The sequence below is a fragment of the Pteropus medius genome, unplaced genomic scaffold, assembly GCF_902729225.1.
Source record: "Pteropus medius unplaced genomic scaffold, Ma_sr-lr_union100, whole genome shotgun sequence".
Taxonomy (NCBI): domain Eukaryota; kingdom Metazoa; phylum Chordata; class Mammalia; order Chiroptera; family Pteropodidae; genus Pteropus; species Pteropus medius.
The window spans coordinates 9,746,264-9,773,161 of NW_024340696.1; the positions used below are offsets into that span (position 1 = coordinate 9,746,264).

General features: G+C 33.8%; 1 protein-coding gene and 1 pseudogene across 1 annotated transcript in view; one reads left to right on the forward strand and one right to left on the reverse strand.

The window, feature by feature from the left end:
- Window positions 1-2,339: 2,339 nt before the first annotated feature.
- The window catches only part of CCDC73 (coiled-coil domain containing 73), a 66,976-nt gene continuing 42,417 nt past the window's right edge, over window positions 2,340-26,898 (reverse strand). The window contains exons 10-17 of the mRNA XM_039871645.1: window positions 20,765-20,893; window positions 20,216-20,275; window positions 18,984-19,088; window positions 13,101-13,211; window positions 8,869-9,003; window positions 7,429-7,618; window positions 4,798-6,303; window positions 2,340-3,435 (exon numbers count right to left, since the gene is read on the reverse strand). Of these exons, the coding sequence (XP_039727579.1) occupies window positions 3,266-3,435; window positions 4,798-6,303; window positions 7,429-7,618; window positions 8,869-9,003; window positions 13,101-13,211; window positions 18,984-19,088; window positions 20,216-20,275; window positions 20,765-20,893 (2,406 nt within the window). The 3' untranslated portion in view covers window positions 2,340-3,265. The remainder of the gene's footprint in view (window positions 3,436-4,797; window positions 6,304-7,428; window positions 7,619-8,868; window positions 9,004-13,100; window positions 13,212-18,983; window positions 19,089-20,215; window positions 20,276-20,764; window positions 20,894-26,898) is intronic.
- On the forward strand, window positions 12,365-12,483 carry LOC120609602 (uncharacterized; annotated as a pseudogene).

Consider the following 26,898-nt stretch of genomic DNA (forward strand, 5'->3'; position numbering starts at 1 on the left):
TTATAATCTCCCAATTTGATAAAAGTGGCTTATTGGTTACATTGTTTTCAAAGAGATTATATAGTAATAATTTTTAAATGATATTCAATGTTCACATTTGATCTCAGTTCCATAAGGATTGCTGCCCCTTTTGGATTGCTCTTTTTGGCTCCTGAGAATTCTATAGTCAGTCACCAGGCCCCTCAAAGTCCTAGCCTCTCTGATCCTTGGGATGGTGCTGTGTTCATGTGAGTCTGATTGCTTATGCTCTTACGCAATAACACGAAAACAGAAGTATCAGCACAGGACAGTCAAGAGGCTTTAGGCAAGTCATTTAACTTTTGTGGACCTCCATTTTCTCATCAGCTCATTTTTGTTAGTGCTAATTATTATAACAAAAATGTGCATAAATGTATTTTTCTGATAATGTCTAGCATATAAGTGTGTTCGATATACTTCATGTAATGGCCAAAATTAATGCACAAGTCACTCATGCAGAACTGATACGGAGAAATGTATCAAATCTAAATCTAGGTTGCTACTGATTTTGAAGTTAAATGACTAGTGATCTGTATAACTTAATGGCCCTGTTTTGCCAGCAAAATACTTGATACATCTTGGTGCATGTGACATCAAGTACAAATTACCTCATTTTCCAAAATATTGATTCTTTGACTTTTTATCTTGATAATGGAAAAGGAGACATTTATACATATCTATTTTAGTTTCTTTCCCCTTAACTACCTACATGATGAGAGAAACAGGCACAGGGACTGGCTGTAGAGATAAGATATATGTAGATTAAAGTTTTATATTTAATGAAACATCCTATTTAGCTTTAACTGAGGTTTTGCAGCCCACAGCAGTAATATTTTAGATAAGTTGCCCCATTTCTGCTCCTTCCTTTACTATCTCCTTTTAAAGATCACTTATCTCTTAACCTCCTCTTTCTGCCTGACTCAAAAGATCTTTTTGGCCGAAAATTTACCCCAGCCTGGTACTAGCCCTGGGGTTGCATTTAAAATTTTAACTTAAATTGAGTGTGTAAAATAAGTATGGCTTTCTCTGCTTACTCCAGCCCCTCCCCACTTTATTCCTGGGCATGATCAAGACCAGCAGGCAAGCAACCTAATCTTCTCCAATAAAAAAAAACACACCCATTTAAGTTCCGAATATACAGAGAAAAGGTGGATTAGCCTGAAATTTAACAGGGTTGGTGCGGAGAGTATGCATAAAAATGTTGAAAAATATAAAGAACTTCTATTCTCTTTCTGGTTATGTCTTCCTAAAATTCATTTGTCTTCATTTCGAACAAGGGCTGGCAAACTTTTTCTGTAAAGCAGCAAGTAAATATCTTTGGCTCTGTGGGCAAAGTGGCCTTCCTCACAGCTGCTTATCCTATGTCACTGCAATACAAAAGTAGCCATAGGTAAAGAAATGGGTGTGGCTGTGCTCTAATGAATTGTACTTACTAAAATGAGGCAGTGGGCTGCATTGGGCTCACTAGCTGTTGTTTGACAGCCCCTGATTTAGAAAAGTGTAGAATACTAAGGAGCAAGTAAACAGGCTTCATAGACTAGATCTGTCTGTTTTAATGCAGGGATAATAGCATTTTCAGTAGACTAGGCAAAATAATAAATCTGCTTTTAAATCTGTCCCACATTAGATGTTAATTGATAATCAAGCTTTAGCTGGGACAAGGGAGTTTAATTAGCATAGTGCTTGGCACATAGTAATAAGCATCTAGAAAATGTCTGTTTAGCCACTGAGCAGAGTTTATGTGCACTAGTATTCTGAGAAAAAAAATCATCATAAAAGTTGAGAAAGTAGATAGCATTTGACTAACAACCAAGATGCCTAGTCTAAGTCCATCACAGAGTGTATCTTAATACTTTGGAAAGTTATTTCACATTTGTGTCACTGCTTCCTCTAAAATAGATGTACGTTACAGGGCCATTGTGGGAATGTTTTTTTGAAAGTTTTAATTCTATAAATGTAAATTCTTAAAAACATTAATTGCAGGAAAAGCATTAAGAATTAGACAAATTTCTTATTGGGCTTGAAAGGGAGGCATGAAATTTTCATGCCCTTGAAACTGTTTGAAAATAAGGCAATTAATAAGTGTTAAGTAATTCAATTAGAAATTGGTGTCTGGCTTTGATACTCAAGCTTCCTTTTTGTTTTGATTCTATGACTTATCTAATTGGCCAAGGATTTCCCAATGCCAGATTTACTTGGCTTTAGTTACCATATTTTAAAGATAAACACTTCTACACATCAAGCTGAAACTCTGTTGCTGAGGGCAATTATGAAAAGGTGCAAAAGGTGGATTCTAATGTTTCAACTCCCCCAGAGAAGAGTTAGACTATCTACTGGAGGTTTCTCATATTTAAAAAGGAAAATTAAATATGTTAAGGCTTATATATTACACATATGTACTACATGTTATGTCTGTAATATAATTTTCATTTTATATGTGCTAAAGAGAGTTGTTTAATGTGCTCTAGAATTTAAAATCTGAATTGGTAAGATTCAAAATTTAAAATCTGTCACTATGCAATTTTTAAAAATAACCTTTCCTAACCTTTTTAGGTAACTTTTAGTAGTTATACCTATAATTGTTTTTTAGACTTTGAACAACACAGACTTTTTTGCACTAAAGTTTTGCACACTAAGATAAAAACTTATAAATTTTACTGAAAAACCTGTCAGCTGTAGTTAGTCGCTTTTCATATGTCAAATGGACTTCTAGAGCTATATAATCTGTATAAATACTTTGCTTAATATTTATATCCATACTTGATATCATATATTTAGGGATACTTGATCCTTTCACATACTGTGTTTTAATTGAAATAATTTAAAGTAGGTATATTTTCTTTGCACTAATCAGTTTCTCAAAATGTAAATTACCTTAAACACGATTAAAAACAACTGAATTTAACTGATTATTTATGGCATTTTTTTATTAAAATAAAATGTTAAATGCTTAAATTGCTGAACGGTTTTTGTTTAAGTTTAAATAAATGCTCAAATGCCAGTATTCCTAAATTTAGGTGACTTAAAGAATAGAAGTACATAATACACTACCTCACACTCTCCTTCCCCAAACAGGCTGGATTATATCTATTTGATTTATACACTGTGACTTTTTCCTGCTGTTTTCCATCAACCTTAATTGTGAAAAATGGTGCCATGTTGCCCTCTTGATATTATTTTGGAGATCAGCTAGGTCTTAAAGCATCCAGATGCATACAGTTCTACACATATCTGTAGAATTAGCTCACTAAGGTCTGCTTGGCAGTATTTTTAATTGACTTACATGTTCTGTGGGAAAAGAAGAATCATAAAAAGTCTCTGCAATTGCATTCCTCTCTTCACTGGGCTGTCCCTTGGGATCTGGATGGATAGTCGAGTTATTCAAAGTGTCAGCAACTCTGTTAATGCTGGTAGTATCTGGTTGACAAAGAGGAAATGGCAAGAACTGAATTTTATCCTCTAGGCACTCGTTTTAGTGACTGAGCTTGTTTTTCTCTGATTTTATGCTTTCGTATTTAAAAAATAAATTTCTATTTTTTTTACTTGAACATTTTATAGTTTTCATAGACTTTGCTTACATTAGGCATTTCATTTCAGAAAACAAAAATGTTATCACTGCTTTCTAAAACCTAATTTCACATTAAAATGAAAAGGAGTACAGATCTTCTATAACAAAATAACACAAAAAAATGTTATCCTTACTCCGGTTACTACATTGCCCACACATGTAACAATTGTATAGTGAACATCTTACCAATTCAGATTAATGGGAAAAGTCTGAACCAACTAAAAGATTTATAAAATATATTTTAAAAAACACCATATTAAGAAGCCTAACAAAGGGCTGTCCACTAGGAACTCACTAGGCTTTAATAAACAGAAAAATAACAGAGAAACATGTCTACTTTGAAGGCTAAAAGACATTTATGAGTATCTTTTATAAGTTTTGAATATAAGTTGAACTGTAGAATTTCAGACATCTCCCCTTCCATTCTTAATATTTATATCATTGAGATTCGATTTGGAAGAAAGGACCTGTGAGAAAAAGGTAAACATTAGACCAGCCCCTTTACTAACAGCACTTGACTAACCACAGCATTTGACAGACAAAATTAATGGAATCTGAAGTTAATACATTTTAATATATATATTAAGAGAATTAGAGTTTGTGGAATGAGGTTTAAGTGTTTTCTATTTTTCCCTACATCTCCATGTTGCTAAACAAGATATACTTATTTTGCTTTTCCCAGTTTTTTCTCTTTTCTTTCTTAAAGAAGCCTATGTCGTCTGAGGGCTATGCAAAGCTTTCTTTATGATCTGCATTTCTTTAATGGGTCTAAATGCACATTTAATGAGTTAAACAGGCAAAGACCCTGAAAATCTAAGATGTCTTAAACAATTTTGTCTGTGAGATTGCTGTGACAAAACAAATTTTCCTCATGATCATATTTAAACTATTGTTCATTGTTATCTCCCAAGTTACTAATTTAAAAGTAATCACCCCAAACTATGATTTCTGTTATTTTCAGTTCCTTGATGAGATTTTTAAAAATTTCCAAAATGCAATTGTACTTCAGTATATGTTGATAATACTAGTTCAGATGTGACTGAAAATCCACTCCCATTTAAATAAAATCTTATCTACTTTTACATATATATAATGGAGTATTTTAGACAAAAAAAAAAAAAATACTAATGTTTTCATTTTAAACACAATCTGGAGAATTTTTACCAAGAATACTAAGAAATTTTAAGGAAACATAAACTTTGTTTTCTTACCTGGTCCAGTATCTGTCCTGACATCATCCACACCAACACTTTTACAGAGTGTCACTGAAACGATCTTGTTTTCTGATGGACCTATTGGACTCTCCTTCAGCAATGAAGGAATGCTACAAGGTGAAGTGCTCACTGTTTGACTTTCAGTTTGATTTACTTTTGACCAAGGACTGGGGTCTAAAACATTCACATATACTGGAGTTTTCTCAGTTTTTTTATCTGAAGTTGAAAGATCAAAGGCTGACCTTCCACTTCTGTTTACTAAATCTCCAGATGGCTTTATGTGAAATGAACATGATTTTTCCAGCTGTCCATCACTGTAAATTTTTCCTGAAACGGTGTCATTTAATGATTCCGTTTTCTCTGTATTATTTAACAATGTATGTTGTCTTTCATTAATATCCACAAAAAGGAAGCGATCATTTCTCGTGGCTTCAGTTATCTGATTCCCATCAATCTGACTCTCTCTATTGGAAAACTGTATTTCGGTGGAAGTTGTTGTATGAACAGCAGTTTTCATATCTCTGGCTTGTGAAGCATGTATATTCTCATTGTTGACCTGAAGATAGGAAATGTTCACAGTGTTTTCTAAATATCCCAAACAATTCTTAAATTGACTCTCTTGTGTATCATCCAGATTTTTACATATGGCTCTTTTCTCAGGGCCTGAATTGGGTTTCACCATCATAGGCATAATACTAACATTTTTATCTGAATTCTTAAGAAGTACTTCCAAATTATCACTGAAAACAGCAGATGAAATAGGATGGTTGGTTGCTGTGTCACAAGGACTATTTAGTTCAGGTTTCTCTGAAGTATCATTACAGACTTGCTGAACATCTGAAATTTGTTTAAACGGCAATGTGCTACACTCACTTTTTTTATTTAACAGTTGTATTTGTTTTATTTTACATTGTTTATCATCCAAGATAACATTACTAGAATCATGTAAATTGTATTTCTGACACTGAACAGGATTCTTTTTTACATCTAGAAATGAATCCAAATCTGCTTTGGTTTGGTCACTATTTGTAATTTCCTTCTCTGTGGCATTTTCTTGAGTCCCTGGAAGCAATCTGAATTGTTTGAATGGTTCGTTTTTAGAGGTATCTTTTATATGATTTGTATTGTGAGCCATCTCATTTAAGATACTGTTAAATAATGTTCTGTTATTTTCAACCTCCAGATGTACATCTGCAGAGTGAAGATCTAATCCTTTAGTTATTTCTAGTTGTATCTTCTCTGTTTCTCTTGATATATCTGCCACTAAAAAAGAATTATTTGTTGATTTAAATTCTGTACGTCCATTGTCTTTTTCCAAGCCCACCGTGTCTTTTATTTCTGTAGTAACTGCTTTTCTGAAGTAAGTAGGATTCAAGGTTTGCCCTTGACTAATTAATTCTTCTATGCAGAGGGTTTTGCTTAGAGAGATTTCACTTTGATTTCCATCCTGAGGTACAGTAGTATCAATTTTATTCTTTGATATTTTTTCAGAAAGCTGTAAATCTGTCATAATGAGAACACAGTAAACTTTTATTTATACACTAAAGCCTGCTTTTATAAGACATTTGTATCACCTTATTTTTATAAAAACATTTAACCTTAAACATTTCATTGGCCAATTATTACACAAACATAATGACACCAATTTTACCTAAATACTGAGTTCCCTTTTTCATAAGCATATATTTACCGTGCTAAAATATTTGGCTCTACCCATATTAAATGTTTATTTCATAAAAGCAAACATAGTTTTTGGTTTAAAATGAGAGATAGGTTGAGGGTATTACAAAATGTTTGTTATTTCTCTAGTGTTTCCTATTGGGCATAATAGTAAAATTCCAGATAAACACATAGCTGAAAAAAATCAATTTATCCTAACAGGTAACAACATATTCTTAATTTTTATTACTACTTAGATCCAGAAATTACTAGCTGATTTCTTCAAGACTAACAATTATCGCTTTTTTATTCACTACCCCGTAGATATTTTTGAATTCTGGAATACTTTTGGACAACTGTACAGAATATCTACTTAAGACATTAATTTTATTTATCTGGGTTTCAACCATAGATTTCAAAGTTTCAGTATGGTTACAATAATCTAGAATACAAAGTTCAGGGCTTGCAAGGCTTTTTTTAGTCCAATCATTCATTCTCTCTACAACATCTCCACCAAGTGGTTGTTCAGTCTAGGTTTGAACACCTTCAAACAATCAGTACTGCCGTTAAACAACTCTTTCAAGATGTAAGAGAGCCATATGTAAATTAGTAAATTATTTCAACGGTTACAGAAAGGTCATCTGAACTAAGAAAAGTGCCCTAGATTTGGTCATCAGAAGGTTATCGGTGGCCCATAGAACATTCTCAGCAAAGCAGTGAAGGCAGAAACCAGAATGTGAAAAGCAAAGGTGTAAGTGATGAGAATGGAAGGCAGAAATGTATTTCTTTTTGCAAAAATACTGACTGTAAAGAATAGCTCAAAAGAAGCCTGTTTTTTTAAAGATATATACAAATTAAAAAGTGTTTCTCAAACTACACTACAAGGTCCTTGAAGTAAAGACTGTAACTGCTATTCCCTTAAAAAGCTCAATGTACAAATTAGAAAATACCAATATAATCTTAGGTTACCTTCTATAATGATTTCTTCTATAAGTGGGCCTTCTTTCTTTTCCTCCTGTTTTCTGTACTCAGTATCTAAACAAAAACTCCCAGTACTTTCTTCTCTTATTTCTTGCCCAGAATTACATTTCTGTATGATGCTGTTTTGTAATTTTCCCACTGACATCTCACTATTTTCAGTATCTACTTCTGGAAGATTCTAGTGTAAAAGAGAAAAGATTCTATTCTAATATAAAAACATTAAAAAGTATAAAACATTTAAACAAATTGTGCTGATAAAAGTGGACTCTTGTTTCCATTCAACCATTCAACAATTTCTATTTGAAAGCCAAATGATATTTTTAACTAAATTTAATATACTTTTCAAACACGATCACTTTAAATTCATTTTGTATATCATATTTAAGCAAAATGGAGACCTTTAGATATTTTCAAACATGCATTCCACATTATTATATAATAGCACACATATGTAATAACCACTCCTTCATTAAAAGCAATGTAGTAATGGCAGGCAAATTGTTTTGAATGTTTGGTATTTTTGTGTATCTTTAAAATAGTTAATCAGTTCAACATCCTTTTATTCCCCCTGTATATCGAGCACATATTCCATGGAAGCACTGCACTAGGCTTTAAGATCAGTGATGAACAAAAAAATACAGTCCCTAGCCTCAAAAAGTTACAGTCCAGGGGGAAGACAGGAAAAGAAATAACAGGGAACTTTAAAGGGGATAAGGAGGCACTCCAAGGAGGAAAAATGGCACATGCAGGTGCTTAAAAGCAAGCAAAATTAGTCTTTTCATGAAACTACTTGTGGTTTACTTCAGCTAGAGCTAGATGCTAGAAGAATAGTGAGAAATGAGGACTGAGATCAGCTAGGCCCAGGTCATCAAGGTCCGAATAGCATGCTAAGGAGCTCCAATGCTACCAGGAAGTCAATAAGTCAGTCAAGGGTTTTAGACAAAGTGATTAACGTGAGTTGATGATTAAAGACTTAAATGTAAGACCTGAAACCATAAAACTCCTAGAAGAAAACATAGGTAGTAAACTAGCAAAAATAAACAATGGGACTAAAACTAAAAAGCTATAGGAAAACATCAACAAAACAAAAAGACATCTCCTGAATACGTTAGCAAATGGTATATCCAATAAGGATTGATATCCAAAATATATGAGGAATTCATGCAACTCAACAACAAAAAAATAAACCTGATCAAAAAATGGGCAGAAGCCACGAAGAGACATTTCTCCACACTGGACATACATAAAGATGGTCAACAGACATGAAACGTTGTAATCAGGGAAATGCAAATCAAATACCACCTCACATTAGTCAGAATGGCTATTATCAAAAAGTCAGCAAAAACATGTTGGTGAGGATGTGGAGAAAAGGGGACCCTTGTCCCAATTTCTTTAGCAGACTGTACCCCCAACATACTTAAATTTTACCTGAAACTTCTTGTCTTCCTCAAACTTTTTCTGATCACATAATTCATTGTAATGTTCTTGTAACTTGATATGAGTTTCTTTAAGTGATGACAACTCATTTTTAATCTCATGAATTTCTCCATTAAGTTCTTCAACCTAATATAAAATATAATCAAAATGAGTACTTATATGTGTCTTATATGAAAACACATTTTGGGAAACAGTAAAAAACGAAAGCAATCTTAAAGTAATTACTAATATTAAAAGGTACCATTTGTTGAACTGTGCTGAGTACTTAATTTCATACTCAAATATCCTATGAAGTATATTCAGTCTCCAATTTACAGATAAGAAATGTGAGGCTCCCAGACATTTAGTAACTTGACCAAGATCAGGTGGATACAAAGTGGTTATCAAATGCAAAACTAAATCTAGGGGCTGTGTTCTTAACTATTACATTAAATTACCTCTTGTTACAAATGAAAATTATTTTTAACCATAAAAATTCCATAAGTTATACCTCACTGCTTTTTAAATTTTTTATTTTCTTGTTGTATTAGATATACAGATTTTAACTCAACTAGATGAAGAGTACCGATGAGCACTAAGTAGTACAACAGAAACTGATTCTGCAGCCTAATATTTACATCTATAAACTAGGCTTTCACTGGCTATAAAATTTCATAATCTTTTTCTTGGATTACTCTCATGGGGACCTCAGATATGAGATAAATTAAGTTCCACTGAGGAGATACATTTTTGTCATGAAAGATTATAAAAGTTTCTCTTGAACAATTTTTTAACTACCAAAAATTCTACAAATGCATATTATATTCCTTGCAGAGCAGTGGTCCTCAACCTTTTAGACACCAAGGACCAGTGCTCCTATGAGAATCTAATGCCTGATGATCTGAGGTGGCGCTAAGGTGATTATGCTAGAGCTGGGGAGCAGCTGCAAATACAGATGAAGCTTCGTTCACTCACCCACCGCTCACTTGCTGTGCAGCCCAGTTCCTAATAGGCCAGAGACCAGTACCCAGTCTGCAGCCCGGGGTCGGGAACCCTGTTGAAGAGGCTAACAGATATGAGCTCACCTATTACACTCTCTTCATTTTCTCTAATTTTAACCATCTTTCAATCTATCTTTTCAAGGTAATAGACTCAACTCCGCATGTGTCTTTATCCCATCCTCTCCTTTGTGCCTAGCTCCAGCAGTGATCTCTTCCCTCAAACCTAGTCTCAATCTTTCCTGCTATACCAGCATTTTCTCAGTTCACAAATATTCTCACAATCCTATTTTTCTCTCGACTCAATTCCCTCTCAATTTTTAAAGTCCACAATTGCTAACTTTCAAATTCTAACCTCCCATCGCTCCTTAATAAACTATTTAATTGTTCTGATTTTTTGTCAGCTATCACCTGCAAATTAGCAAAAGGATTTTTTCCAAGTTTTATACCACTTAACAGCTCTGTAGCACACACACGCATGTGCGCACACGCAAAAAAATGATACTGCCATTCCTTGAGGCTCTTTCTTCTTAGCCTTCTCTTCAAGATCTCCACTTCTTCCATAGATGATCTTATAATATCTATACCTTCAATTTCCATCTTTATGCTAATAAATCTTAAATCTATATCTCATCTCCCAACCTCTCTCCTAAGTTCACATTTTCAAATGCACGGAATGCACTTCAAGCTAGGTGTCCTGCAGGTACCATAAATTCAGCAGTTCCCAATTCATTATTTTCATCCACCAAATCTGCTTCTCCTGTCATATTCCCTGTATCAGTCAGTGACATTATCATTCTACTAGGTATACTAATCTCAGAGACATATTTGACTTCGTTCTCCTTCTAAAACTCATTATATATAAAATTTTACTAACTGCCAATTCCACCCCTCTTCTTCTCTGTTCTATTGCCCAAATTCACACCCTCATAGGCTCACGGTTAGATTTGCAATACTATTCTTACTGGTCTCTCCATAAAACCATCCTCCATACTGTTGCAAGGCTTACTTTTCTAAAAATGCAGATCTATGTCACTGCTTTAAAATTATCAGTGGCTTCCCGTTACTTATCAAATTCAACTTCCTTAGTAAGGGACCCTTCAGAAGGCAACCTCAACCTATTTTCCAATGTCATATTCCAGATCAAACTATTTATCACCCTTGAAATGCAGCCTGCCTCCATGATTTTTCCCTTTCTTAAATGGAATGCCAACAGGATGAAATGAGAAATGTAGGAAATCGGCATCCATGGCCTGGTGAAACCTGTTCATCTTTCAAGGCCAAATTCTTCATCTTTTTTCTAAAACCTCCAACCTAGCTAAATGACATGATTTTGTGCTTTCACAGTAATTTGTCGAAACTACTAAAAACACTCCGTGCTATGGTTAATTTCATAGTTATCTCTCCCTTTGAAAGTGTGAGCTCTTTATTATTATTTGTATTTTAGGCATATTTAAAAATTCAGTACCTAGAATAGTGCCTCACACTTAATAGATGCTCAACAAGTGCTGTAAACTAAATTTCTTTTGTGACCCCCCCATTCTGTTAATAATTTCTGAACATCCTCATTTTATTGTTTTATTTTTTAACCCATCTAGATCCAATCTCAGTAGCAATCCACTCAAGAATGGTGAAAAACCTACACAGAGATAGAAATACAATTAATGAGTAGACCTGACCTCCATTCAAGAAAACTCATGTAGCAGCTTTCAAAAAACTTATCTATTTTCTGTTTAGTACTAAAGCATATCAAAGTAAAATAACTGTAGAAGCTAAAAATCCTAAGACGAAAGCAATTTTATTCAAATTTATAGACAGGCCTCACAGTGAAGCTGAATGTTTATTCTTTCTTAATGTGATTGATTTTCTTGAGGAAGGGGCATGGTTGTGGTCTCATCAGGAAAAATAAATGTTTAATTTTCTTAGCTTAACTAATATTTTTTGGCATGGTTGGTATATTCAAGTTTATATTCTCTTTTCACTTTATAGTTTTTCCTTATTCTGACCGTACCACTTCCATGATCTTTTAAACATCAGAAATGTGAAAGAAGTGTTGGGATGCAATGTGGATTAAGTGAAGCTAAAATGAATATTACTATGCTTGGTGCTTAGTAATAAACTTTACTAGCATAAAAATTATTAAGGATTTTTTAGTATTCAGATACAATTAATTACAAAATATTTTTTGAGATCTGGGTAAAGCTTATCAAATTCATCAATGAAGACTTGATCTCTCCAAAATACAAATTAAGAGAATGTTACCTAAAGTAATTGAAAAATCAAGAATTATTTATATAACAATTTATATTAAACAAAATCACCTATAGAAGATGTTATCAAGTACTTAAATATATGGTATATCAGTATAAAAATATATTAGCATAGTATTAAAGTACAGTATAATTAGTATAATAGCCTAAATATAATCTTACTCTCCCAAAATATAGCTTTCATAATTTCATAAATATTGACCTTCTATTGTGTTAATTCTTGTAAAAGAATTAAAAAGTGTCTACAGCCATGCCACCCTGAACGTGCCTGATCTTGTCTGATCTCGGAAGCTAAGCAGGATCGGGCCTGGTTAGTACTTGGATGGGAGACTACCTAGGAAGACCAGGTGCTATAGGTGTTAAAAAAAAAAAAAAAAAAATTAAAAGGCAATGAAAATAGATATTAAAATAGAATAATCAATTTTGGGGTTCATCAATCTTTAAAGTGAACCATTATACACTTTAATTTACATCATTTTACACTTATTATCTACTTCATTAAAATTAAAATTTAGTATTAAATAAACATAAGAAAATAGCATTGTTTATTGCATCTCGACAAAACTGCTGAGGAAAGCTAAATATATCAGCTAACAATAATACCTATATAATTATTTTATTCATTTATTAAAATACTATCAATGGTTTTATGAAAAGGTAATTTTTCTTTGTCACATATGGGAAGTCATCCAAAATTATATGTGTATATACATACACAACACATACATACACACATGTATGTGTTGTTTTTCATGCATGAAAGCATCACAAGAAATTTAGATTTTAAAAAATTAAATTTAGATTTAAAAAAAAGATTCACTTTTTGGAAATGAAAATGCAAGAATAAAATGTGTCTGACTATATTCCTACATTATTTTTGCAATATTAAGAAAATATTGTTAAGAAAACATTTAATAGTTATTTTAAATGTCTACAACTTAAAATATTTTAATATTTTAACATTTAATAAACCTACATGCTTTTTCCAAGTTCCAAGTGCTTTCTCATGCTCATTTTGGAGATTAAGGAACTTTTCTTCATTTTCTCTCACCTTCTCCCTTTGCAGCTCATTATCTCTTTCAAGGGTCTGCAATAAAATTAATTATCCAAAAAATAATCAATACCACATTAATGAATTTTGATGTGTTTTATGTTGCTTGGACCTTTGCTTTTAACATGCTGGAAGTGCCATACAGATCAGTGATAATGTGCTATCTCAACAATAATTTTCATAAATTAACAGAAAGGTGCTTATAGTTTAGTTAACAGGAAATAGGGGGAGGTTATGAAAAAGAAATGGCTATAAAAGGGTATAAAAACATTGCCATTATTCAGTTTCACTGCATAAGTTTTAATGTACTGAAAAAGTAATATAAAGTACAGCACTGAAAAGTATGACATGTAGCATAATCAGCCTAACCCTACTAAAAATTTTTAACTATGTTTTCTGTATCTGTTTATTTGAGAAATTAACTGGCTAGAAAACCTTTAAATACAATTTTAATTTTTAATTTCAAATTAACTTTTTTAGTAGAGCTTCAATATTTACTATATTAACTATTACTTCATAAATTAACATAACATAACCACCATCACACTACCTCTCTCCCCCCAAAAAACCCTTAAAGAGTAAAAATACTACTAAGTGTTTTCTAAGACATGGGTTTTTAAGTTATTAAATAAGTGTCATTAATATTAGGTTTCTTCAATGTCCTCTGATAGTTCAAGAAAACTCCTGTAAAAAGACAAATAGTAAGAACTTTACGCACATGTCTAATATATCTGGAATTTTTAAGTTCATTTGTTCATCATTTTAAAGCTATGTACATTCAGAGTAAACATTTCAAGCTATACAAAGGATGCAGAAAGAAAAGGTAAAGTTTTCCTCTATTGGTTCTCCAATTTCCCTCCCCAGAGGGGAGCAGTTTCTTGTGTATCCTTCCAGAAATTGTCTATAAGCATACAAGTATACAGAATACATTTTTAAAATACAGATGAGACCATATTATATATACCATGTTGTTCTGTAATCTGCTTTATTAAAAAAAAAAGAACAATGTCTTGCTTACTTTCCACATCATATATAGATCTATCTCATTTTAAAATACGTATAGCAAATTGGCTCTAAAAATAATAAAGCCTATTTGCAGCATTTGCCAATTTCATTAGTGTTAAATATTCCCACCATGGTCAATCTCCAGCTAACACTGTTTTAACAACCAGCTCACAAAATGACAACAGCTCTAACAACTAGCTCTCCTGGGTACAAGCTGTCTCCAGCACACCACTGGATCTCCCTAATCTCAGGTATCACTCAAACTCTCCAAAGTAAACCTCCAATCTTCTGCCAAGTAGGAGACAGACAGTGCCAATTTGTGCAGGGTTAGGAAGAGAATCTGGAGGTGTGATAGTTTCTTACATAGACCTTCTAGTTTTTGGCTTCAGTTGTGTGCCCTACTTCTAAAGGCACACAATGCCTACAATCCTGACCATTTCTGCATCTTTGACTTGGGTTTCTACTTTCTCTCATATCACATATACTAAGTAAATTACTCATTTTCCATCTGGTTCTCACTTTTAAAACTTTTTTATTGTTTCCTCTATTTTCTTGTCCTTGTAGATTTAGTAATGCCATTTTATTGCAATTTCAAGAGGAAATACAAGTGAATGTGTGGGTTCGATTGAATAGGTTTAACTAGAAGCCCTAACCTGGCAATATCTGAACTTAACAAAGAGTCTGAATTTATTCACTGTTAATCATTCATTAGTTTCATAAAATTTAATAAGCTCCTACTATGTACCAGATACTCTTCTAGGCTTTTATACTACGTTAGTGAAAATGTTACTGTTCTTGTGGAATTTATACTCTATCAGGAAATTATTTGGTATTACTAGCTTCTGGATTAAAACAAATCTAAAAACCCTCTCTGAAAAGATGGACATTGTAGAAAGTCAAAATGAAACCATCTTAATACTTTAATATACCAAAAACAAAGTAAGTTATTCTAGTTAATACTATGTTAATACTATGACTATAGAGGAATAACTATACTTACATCTGGACTAAACTATAATTAAGTCATAGTAGAAAATATTCTCTATCATGAGAATTTAGTTCTCTGTGCTCCAAATTGTACTATTAAAAAGAGAAGACAGATGACAGCATGATTGCAGAGCATTGAAAGTGAGTACACCATTATGAAGAGTAATTGTAGTACAGGTAGTACTAGTATGTAGTATAAGTGCAATTAGAATGCTCCTTGAGAAAACACTTGAGATATCTATGCAGTGTAATCCTTAGCAACAATTCTACATCAACATTTTGTTATAGTATATATCAGTGGTTCTCAAACACCAGTCTGCAAACAAGTACTGATTCATGACAAAATTTCATGGCAAAAAAAAATGTCAATATAAGGTCATCAAATATAAGGTCTTTTCTTGTAATGGACCATACTTTTTCCTGAGATTATATCCTTAATATACTTTTAATGTTAAAATATCCTCCTTTAGGGGTGGCTCCATAGTGTAGTGGTTAGCACGTCTGCTTTATACACAGAAGGACCTGGGTTCGCGCCCCAGGTGGAACCACAGACCATACCCCGGTGCGCCAGGCCCCGGGGGAGCCAGGACCCTGAGTGCGCCAGGACCAGGTGCATGCCGCGAGCATGTGGGAGGGGATGCCCCACCTTCAGAGATCCAGTTCTTAAGGAGAAACGGCAACATCCATAGGTCAGGGGTGAAAGTGGGGGCGGAGGAATTAAAGAGGGGGGAAAAAAGTTTTCTTTTATAAAATGAAAATGATGATGGTATTGTTTAATTTTTAATGTACCGTATCAAAATAAAAAGCTGACAATTCTATCCTGTTCTTGCCCATACTTTGAAATTTTACTATATAAAATCTAGTTTCTCTATGTACTATCAAGGCTCAGCTAATAATGATGCTAGTTAAAGAGAGAGGCATTTGGATTATCTAAGATATTGGCCTATATAGTTAAAATATCCTGGAACCACAGTTACAGTTATCATTAACTCAATGAAAGACATGACTATATATATTTATGACTACTATAGGCCCTGTAGAATTCAGTAATACATAAACATTGGGTTTAGCATTCATGAAAGGCAATTTAAAAGTTATGGTTTCCATATAACTGATCTAATAAAAGTGGCAGCTCTCACGAGTCTAAGAAAAATACATTAACAACGTATTGTAGAAATAGTACTGGAATAGAAACAGTACTGGAATAGACAAAGATTTCATCCTGATTTTCCCACTAATTATGAGGCTTTGAACTACATCGCTTACATTTCCTAGATCTCTAGCTCATCATGAAATGACTGGACTAGCTAATCTCTGATACTTTGATCAGAGATTAAAATTCTCTTTCAACTCCATTAAATGTATTAGGAGACAATCCTGATAACTGCTATTCATAAAGAATGTGGGTAAATTATGTTTCTGGAGAGAAGGTTCAACACATCAGAGAAATAGTTATCCATCTGTAGGGTGGGTAGAGGAGATGGGGGGAAACTTGCTTATAACTCGACTTTCAGAGAAATGCTTTTAACTAGTCTTTTATTGGAGGTGAAGAGGTTAAGAGGAGGGAGAGGTTTGACTCTTCCCTCTCCCTCTTCTAGGTCTAACTCCTATAGTTCTGGAGCAGGCAAGAGAAATAAGGCGGAACTCTACGTGACTAGTCATAGAACATTAATGGTGAGATAAATCTTGCATTGTTCAGGTCAGGTCTGGCTTCATTCAATGGTGATAGACTCACCATAATTTGTGAAACCCATTACAAAATGAAAAAAGGCAGGAAAAAGTACTGTTAAAGATACTAAATAATAAAACTTTTTCCTTTCTTCACAGTAACTCCCTCCTCCCTATCTCTTCCAGTCAATCTGTCATGGGGCTTTTATTTTCTATTTCATGTCATGATCCCCTGGGCAGGGGGATACTTACAGGGCAAATGCAGATCCTCACAGATGCCTAAAGGCCTCACCACATGACTCAGCACAAGTATGATCTACCTGCTAGTGGGTTGTACCTCCTCCAAGTGGCTGGACTCATGTACTATGTCCTGGCTGGGGTGGGGAAGTCAGTTTCCCCATCCTATGGGCCCTCTGCCCCAACTCATGGCAGATGGGTAACCCCCAACGGATTGCAACTGCCAGGCAGAAATGTACCTCAGTCTTTGGAATGGGGACTCTCACCCAGCGTAGCCACCTACTAAAAATGCCAAAGTATTGCCAACCTGGGACAGAGGATGCTGCAGGGCCCATGCACTCAGCCCAGACCCTCTCTGCTATATCTAGGCTTCCACCAGAGGTAAAGAGCAACAGTAGAACACGGGCCTCTCCCCACCAATGTGACCCAGTCATCACGGCAGTGGCAAGACAGGAGCAGAGAAGATGAGGCCAGGCAGGGCCCACCAAAAGGCAGAAGAGCCAGCAGCCAAGAACTGGTCCTGGGAGGCAGTGGGAGACAGAAGAATCCCTGATCTGAGGTTCCAAGCCTCCAATGCATCATCAGATAAATTTACCCTTCCCAAAAGATTTAATTTACAAAACATAATTTAAAGATAAAAATTAATAAAAATTTCAAGACAGTGACTCACAGGACATAAAACCTAAAGCACAAGGCCCTCTGAGTATGGGTCCCTATGCAACTGCATTGATTACATAACCATGAAGCTGGCTCTAGCTTCTGCTGATGGCGGTCTTCACATAGGAGGTGACTTTAGTTTCCTTGCAAAATGTCCAGCATCACCCTTTATCACCAGAATCTCTTCAGACAGGTATAAATACCTTCCGATGGCCAGTCCAGTGGAACATGTCCCCAGTCCCTTCTCTTGAGTTGGACATCACCTGGCTCAGTAGAACACAGGGAAGCTCCCCGTCTTTCACCAACCTCCATGTTCCTTCCTAGGAAGCCAAGGAACCACCAAAGTTCTCTCTTCTACATCCTTCCAGGTACATATAATATTGGACCAAGCATAATACACTGGCACACAGATTACTACAAAAACTTTCCTCCTTGAAATTTCTTGACTATAACTGGGCATTAGTCCATATGTTCTTGATATACTTCCAAACTTCGAAAATGTGTCAAGTTCTTCGACATGAACTACTCTACTGGTAACACCAGAGCGGACGTTCAGGTTTCTATAGCATCTCAAGCATCCATCTAAGGAACAAGATGGCAGTCTCACCCTCCCTTTCTTGTACCCCAATCTTTACAAGTGATTTTCCTGTAGACTCCTTCACTTAGCTTCATGAGGGGAAATACGTGCCCCTTCACTAGGTATGTAAGAGAAAAGCCTCTCTTATTGAACCCTCACTCTCAAAACAGAGTGACCATAACTTCTTCCTCTCCCCAATCATTTTCTTACATATCCTAGAAAGAAGATGATGGGGTGATGATGTTGAGGTAACAGGGCCAGTTCTATCATATTCTTGTAAAGAGAGATCTGCCCCCCAATTACTGGGACTGATTGCTCTCTTAGAATGTGGCAATACCTGTCACCTTTTATTTTCAGTTTTGGTCTTGGCTATAATTCTAAGACAAAGAAAAAAAAATCCCATTCAATCTGTTACAAATTTAAATTGAACACCTGATACAACTGAACATTTCACTAGTGACTTCAATGTTTAAAAAATATGGTCATTACTTTACACGTTGATACCAAGTTAATGAAAGAGGCCATATCCTACTCCTAAAATTCAAAGTGATCTCAGATAAAGTTAGACAGATGAGTACAACTAAACAGGTAAAACTCATTAGATGGGAATATAGTTTAAACTACACACACACACACACACACACACACACACACACACACACACACACATATAAAACCTGATTATTTTCTCTTAGCCCCTTCAATTCTGCTTCCAGTTCAGTATTAACTTGAGTCTGTTGCTGAAGTAACTGCTGCATATGTTGGAAAGAAATGATGACATCCTTTTAAAAAAAAGTATATCAATTAAAAAATTTTTAAGATATTAGGCATGTTTCTAAACTCAATTTTAAAATACACTTTCTAGTTTCTTATTTTTGTAGTTTAATTACAACCCATAATAAAGAATATATTAATGACACATTTGATTAATTTAACATCTAAAAGAATTTATATTATATGATTTCTTACAAAGTACCATTTCCAAGAGTTCCTCAAATAATTAGTTTTTTAAATGGACCATGGATTCTGAGACACTATTGAAAAATGTGAAAAATTCAAAACTAAAACTTTTGTTGGCTTGCCCTCAAACTAGTAAATATATCACTACTAAAATATCATATTGCTAATGGGCTAGGATGTCACAGTATATATTTAGAATCAAATGGAAGAAAAGCAGAAGAGGAAAAAAAGAAACAGGACAAGTTTTCTTTCATATACCCTTTTTTTTAAAAAAATAAAACAATTATAATATACATAAATTCAAATGAGTATAATATCCTATAAACATGTTCTAAGCATACATACGCTTCAATAATTATCTGCCAAATCTAAAATATCAAGGAAAAAACTGACTTATGTTTATTCTTTGTTATTTACTCATAAAATATCTTAATGTAATATTTTCTCCAGCTTTGATATAATTGACCCATACATTGTGTAAGCGTAAGGTGTACAAGGTGATGATCTGATACAAGTATACATTGCAAAATGATTAATACAACAAGGTTAATATCTCTGTCACCTCACATAATTATCGTTTTTCTTGTGTGTGGTGAGAACATTTAAGATCTACTCTCTAAGTAACTTGCAAGTATATAATATAGTATGTTAACTAAAGTCATGCTGTACATTAAATCCTCAGAACTTACTCATTTTATAACTAGAAGTTTGTACCCTTTGATGAACATCTCCCCTTTTCTCCTCTGATTTTGTTCCTAATGGGAGTATATGTGAGACCTGGTTAAAAAGGTACACGTGTACCCATTCAACAAACACTGAGTGCTTACTATGTGTAGGACTTGACCTAGACATGATTCCATTTATTATTTAACTTAATTTGATTATTTCCCACATTGTATCTGGTTTTTAAAATATTTACTGTCTTCCAAAATATCTTATGATTGCTTGCCTGTTTTTCTTCTTGAATATGGGTAATCTCTTCATTAATCCTCTTATTTAATTCCAATTCCTTAAAAAAATTGAATAATTTTAGGTTATGATACAAAAGTCAGCAAATTCTACATTCAATTCAGTGCTCAACAAATTTGGGAGTGTCATGATCTATTATTACTCTTGAGTACCAACACTAGTTTGCTGTTGAAGCGGTGACTCAAGTGAAGTGAAGATGGTATTAGATACCCAATATAGGCTGGTGCAAACTTATAAATATCATTGTTAAAAAGTACTAAATTCCTCATCTCCAAAAGCTTTTCTGGAGACACCACTGTACCATAAGATGATCTGACACTGTATTAAAGTAGAAATAAAATTATTATAGCCAGATTTTATTGTCTTAAAGTCTTGCTAATAGTAAAAATCTAATAACTTAAAGATTCATTAATACTTTTTTCTTATGTATATTAACTTGACAAAAAGGAACATCTTTGTACTATAATCCTAAAATTCTCATAACTTTTACTAAAATATTTTATAAACATGAATGCACTGAATTAAATACCATGTTGAGTCTTTCTTGAAGTTCCTGAAATTTTTGTTCTTTAATTGTTAAATTGATGTTTTCTTCTCCCATCTTATATTGACATGTGACTTTGGACTTTATCAAGTCTGAGGTTACTTCTTTTAATTCCTTAACATAAGAAATATGAAACAGAAAATTCAGTATACATATTTCATCAAAGCAAGTTACTTTTCTGATAGTTTTAAAATCCATTTTTAAACCTATCAATATAATTTACTATATTTCATATATCAAGATAATACTACCGGTCCATTAAGGTATATTTCCCCTAGTTCCATGATGAGATAATTAGCCAAGGTGAGAATGCTATTTGCGGCTATGGAATGCTGGGTTCACTAGGCAAACAATAATAGAAGGCTTGATCTTTGCTCTTAAAAAGAGTATACTAAATAAATGAACTAACCAACCAGAAGTAGGGTGTTTTCATTAATTACTTATTTACCATAAATCTTCTAAGATAAAGAGATGACAAGAGATTACCAATTCCCAAATTCGTTAGCATCCAATAAGAAAAAATTTGTGTAAGAAATAATTACAATATAATATGATGAGTGCTATATTACAGGAATGTATAAAAGCATAAAGAAGGAAATAGTTTGGTTGAGGGCATCAAGAAGGCATTACATGGAAAAGTGGTATTTGAAGTGAGTCTTTAAAGATCAATCTGCGAAGAGGACAAAAGAGGAGTATGTGTTCCAAGTAAAAAGATTCTACAGGCACAAATGTACAGAAACATGGAAGAGCATGGTATTTTTCAGGGAAAGAGAACTAATATGATATGGCTAGAACTAACACATTATGTTATAGGTAAAGGGGAGGAGTGGAGCATTGGTAGTTGTAGCTAGAAATCTGGCAAGATTCAAATATTGAAGGGTATCTGTAGGCCAAACTAAAGAGTTTTCATTTTATCCTACAGGCAATGAGAAATTAACCACTGGATTCTGAGTAGAACAACATGAAATTTGCATTTTAGAAAAATAACAAAATATCTTTGTAGAGTACAGAATTGAAGGCAATATAAGAGAACTCTTAATTTGTGAAGTTACATGTCCACTGAGTTTAACAGATACAATCCAAACACATTAAAATCCTGAAATAACAACTTCTGAGCTGGTGTGTACTTATCATACTGTTGTTCTGTGTATACTGACTATATTAAATATTCAAGGATCTGATTCTCACATTCTTGACTACACAGCATCTGAATTCCCTTTGAATTTTAGGAACTCTAAATTATAAGAGTCCACTGCACACTCGTGAAGCCAGAAATGCCAAATACTAGCTTTATAAGCACGTGGCCAGGCTCTGCTAATCACATGCACCTATCTTGGATATCAGATCAGAAACTAGTATCAGAAAGGACAATAATAGTTAAGAAACAACAGAAAAGTGAGAAAGGGAAGGCAGGGGTGAAAACCCTATATATATGGTATACTAGTAAAAACTAATCATTTCATATGTCTTTTTCTCTTACACATTAATTAATCTTAAGAGCATGATATTAAAATCAGAGACCTCCATGAAATGATTTTCCACTGAAAATATGCTCGTGATTTTATAGCCCTTTAGCTTTTAAATATCCTGAACTTTTAGTACATTGTCTGTTTTCTAACCACTTTATTCAAAGCTGTTAGGACAGCAAATAAACAGCACATGCTTTGATCTCATTAAATTACAACTTATAGTTCCTAGAGTCATAAATATTGTGCCCTTTTCTCCTTTACCCCTCCCTTTCTGGTATGGGGTAGTCTGTTAAATATCACTATCTCCTTGAGTGCTCTGACGTTTACTCAGACAAACAGCAGAGGTTATGAATGCTGCTCACAGATAGGATCGGGAATTCTTCATGATTGCCATAATAGTGAACCCAGCATTCAGCAATGTAATACCTCGTTTGATCCAACACTAAGTTTGGTCTATTTAACTTTGCTCCACCAAAAAAAAAGGAAAAGAGAGAGAGAGAAAAGAAATTCCATCTTATCACAAACCAATAACTTAACTGCTCTGGACAAATCATAAAACAGTATAAAATAAAATAAAAATTATCTCTGGGAAAATTAATGATTAAAAGTTTTAAATAAGTGATATAACTGAACAATGTTACTACACTTAGTGTCTGAAAATCAAAAAGAAAAAACTTTCCTTAAAGTTAAAAATCAAGACTACATAATATACAAAATTATTGTACCTAGAATGTCTAAAATGTTAAAAATTAGCTGTTAAAATTTATTTTTTTAAATTCTCACCCTTTCAGCTACTTGCACTTGGAACTCTCAAAGGAAATAAAATTCTCTCACTTTACCCTTCCATACAATAATCTCTATTCCAAGAAAAATTTGGCAGCATTGTCATTGACTGTAGTGCCTTCCAGAGTGACAGAGGCCACCAATCCATGACACATCAGTACATTTAGGTAGTCCTGGCCTAAGCTCCAAGACCAGGAAAAAATGGCAAGTGTGCTCACGAGCAACACAATTCCACTTATACTCAGAAAGAGACATTCTTCACCCCTTTACATAAATTTACTAAGAGTATCTCTCCATGGATTTACATGAGCCTCATCTCCATGTATAGGTCCAGTCTTAAACTATACATTTAAAATTTAATAATCTATTATGTTATGATGAAACATATGTCTTTAGTAAAAGACATACATAATTAAGTAAATAAATTTTTGAGAAATTTATAATCTTTTCATACATAAAAATTGAATTAATATTTTAATAGTCATCAAAATTAATAATCACTTGTCACTGATAAAAATATTAAATAAAAGAATAGACCAAAAAGATATCAATGAAAACATGCTTATTCACAACTACTCAGTATTTAGTTATTTAAATTAGCATTTAAAGTTTACATTGATAAAAATTAATGGTCCTATCTGTTCTCTGATTCAAGACTGTAAATTTTTCATATTACAGCTTTTCCTCCTTATATTTAAAAGAGTCATCTTTAATATTCTAGGGTGTGATTGAAAAGAAAAGTTCAGATGCCAATCACAAGTCCAGGTGCTTCTGACTGATGGGCTACAAATAGAAATTCCCATGACTCACTCTTTGGGTTCCATTATTTATTGGAGCGGCTCACAGAACTCAGAGAAACACGTTTACCAGTTTATAAAAGGATATGCTAAAGGATACAGATGAACAGCCAAATGAAGAGATACACAGGGGCAAGATGTGGGAGGGTCCCCAGCACGAGAGCTTCTGTCCCCATGGTGTTTGGGTGTGTCACCCTCCCAGTACATGAATGTGTTCACCAATCTGCAATCTGTACTATTAGGATTTTATGAAGGCTTCCTCACATAGGCATGATCAATTATTAACTTTATTTTCAGCCCCTCTCCCCTCTCTGGAGAAGTGAGTGGGGGGAAAAGCAGGGATGAAAATTTCAAGTTTCTAATCATGGCTTGGTCTTTCCAGTGCCCAGGAGCCATACAGGAGCCCATCAGAGTCACCTCATTAGAAAAGGTACTCCTACTACTCTTATCACTTAGGAAATTACAAGGGTTTTAGAAGCTTTGTGCCAGGAACTGAGGGCAGAGACTAATATATATTTTCTATATACACTTTCCTATATACCAATGACAAACAAGTAAAATTTTGAAAATAAAAATGCATTACCATTTACATTAGCACCACACAAAATGAAATACTTAGGTGTAAATGTAAGAAAATATATGTAAGAGCTATATGAGAAAAACTACAAAACTGATGAAAGATATCAAAAAGCTAAATAAATGAAGAGGTATTCCATATTTATGGATAGGAAGATCCAATATTTTCAAGATATAAGTTCTTCCCAACTTGATCTATTGATTCAGTACAATCCCATTCAAAATCCCTGCAACCTATTTTGTGGATATCAGCAAGCCGATTCTAAAGTTTATATGGAGAAGTGAATCAAGAATTGCTAATTCGATAGTGTAGGAGAAGAACAAAGTCTGAGGACTGACACTACTCGACTTCAAGATATACTATAAAGCTACGGTAATCAAGACAATGTGGTGCTGGTGAAAGAAAAGACAACAAGATCAGTGGAACAGAAATGAGAGCCCAGAAACAGACCCACATAAACACAGTCCACAGGTATCTAAGAAAGGAGCGACAAGAACACAATGGAGCAAAGATAATCTTTTCAACAAATAGTAAAGGAACAAATGGATTTTCACATGCAAAAAAAAAAAAAAAGAATCTAGACTGAGACATTATACCCTTCACAAAAACAAACTCAAATAGATCATAAGCTTAAATGTAAAATACAAAAACTATAAAACTCCTAGAAAATAACATAGGAGAAAAATCTAGAATGCCTTGTGTATGAGAATGACTTTTTAGATACAATGTCAAAAGCACAATCACAAAAGAAATGACTGAGTCTACAGCCATGCTACCCTGAACAAGCCCTATCCCGTCTGATCTCGGAAGCTAAACAGGGTTGGGTTAGTACCTGGATGGGAGACCACCTAGGAAGACCAGGTGCTGTAGGTGTAAAAAATAGAAAAATAAGAGATTGTAAGCTGACAAGGTCCTTGCAATCTGTGAGGTCAACCAAGGGTTGCCTCACCTAAATAAATAAATAAATGACTGATAAGCTAGACTTCATTAAAATTAAAAATTTCTACTATGCAAAACACAGTGTCAAGGGAAAGAGAAAAAAGCCGAAGACTGGGAGAAAATATTTACAAAAGACACTTCTGATAAAGGACTGTTACCCAAAATATACACAGAGCCCCTAAAAATCAACGATAAGAGAATGAACAACCCAAATAAAAAATAGATAGAAGATAAAAGGTGACAAATAAGCATATAAAAAGATACTCAATATCATATGTCATTAGATAATTACAAAACAACAAAGAGATACCACAATCTGCCTATTAAAGTGGGCAAAATCCAAAATACTGACAACACTAAATGCTGATGAGGATGTAGGGCGATAGGAACTCTCACTCACTGCTGGTGGGAATGCAAAATGGTACAGTCTCTTTGGAAGACAGTTTGGCAGGTCTACAAAACTAAACATACTCTTATTCCACATTCCAAACAATCACACTCTTTGGTATTTATCCGAAGGAGTTGAAAATTTATGTCCACACAAAACCTTGCACACAGATATTTATAGCAGTTTTATTCATAATTGCCAAAACTTGCAAGCAACCAAGAAGTCCTTTGGTAGGCGAATGGATAAATAAATGGTGGTACATCCAGACACAGCAATAAATAGTACTAAAAAGAAATGAGCTATCAAGCCATGAAAAAACATAGAGGAACTTTAAATGCATATTACTAAGTGAAAGAAGCCAATCTGAAAAGGCTACATACTGTATGATTCCAACTATGTGATATTCTGGAAAAGGCAAAACTATGGAGACAGTAGAAAGATTAGTGGTTGCCAAGGGTTAGTGGGGGAGGAAGTGATGAAAAGGGAGAGCACAGAGGATCTTCAGGCAGTGAAACTATTCTTTATGATACTATAATGATGTCATTAAACATTTGTCCAAACCCAGAGAATGCACAACACCAAGAGCGAACTCTAATGTAAACTGTGGAATTTGCACAATAATGCATCATCAACTGTAACATAGGTTCAGTTGGTTCATCAACTGTAACAAATGAACCACTCCACTACAGGATGTTGATAATGGGAGAGATTGTGCATGCGGTGGACAGAGTATACTGAACTTTATACTTTCCATTTGATTTTGCTGTGAAACTAAAACTGCTCTAAAAAATAAAGTTTATTAATTTAAAGAAAATAAATAAAAATAGTGAAATCTGATGTACACATAAAGCTATAAATGCTTGGAGTGGGTTTTTTCTCCTTTTAAAAACAAAATCCTTTAGAATTAAGATGAAAATTCTACCCCAAAATTTAAATTTTTTTTCAAATTAATGATGTATCAGAACAACATCATTCATATTCATTTATCTTTTGAATCCAAAATATGTATTTGAAAAATGGCTAGTTGAGGTTTGGGATATAATCTTTGTGAAAAAGAAAATTCTCTGTACTGAATCAACTAGCCTATAAGGAAACTGAATTTACAACCTTGGCCTCACTGATGTTATACTATAATCAAGCGTATAGTCAGAATCCCAACAAAAAAA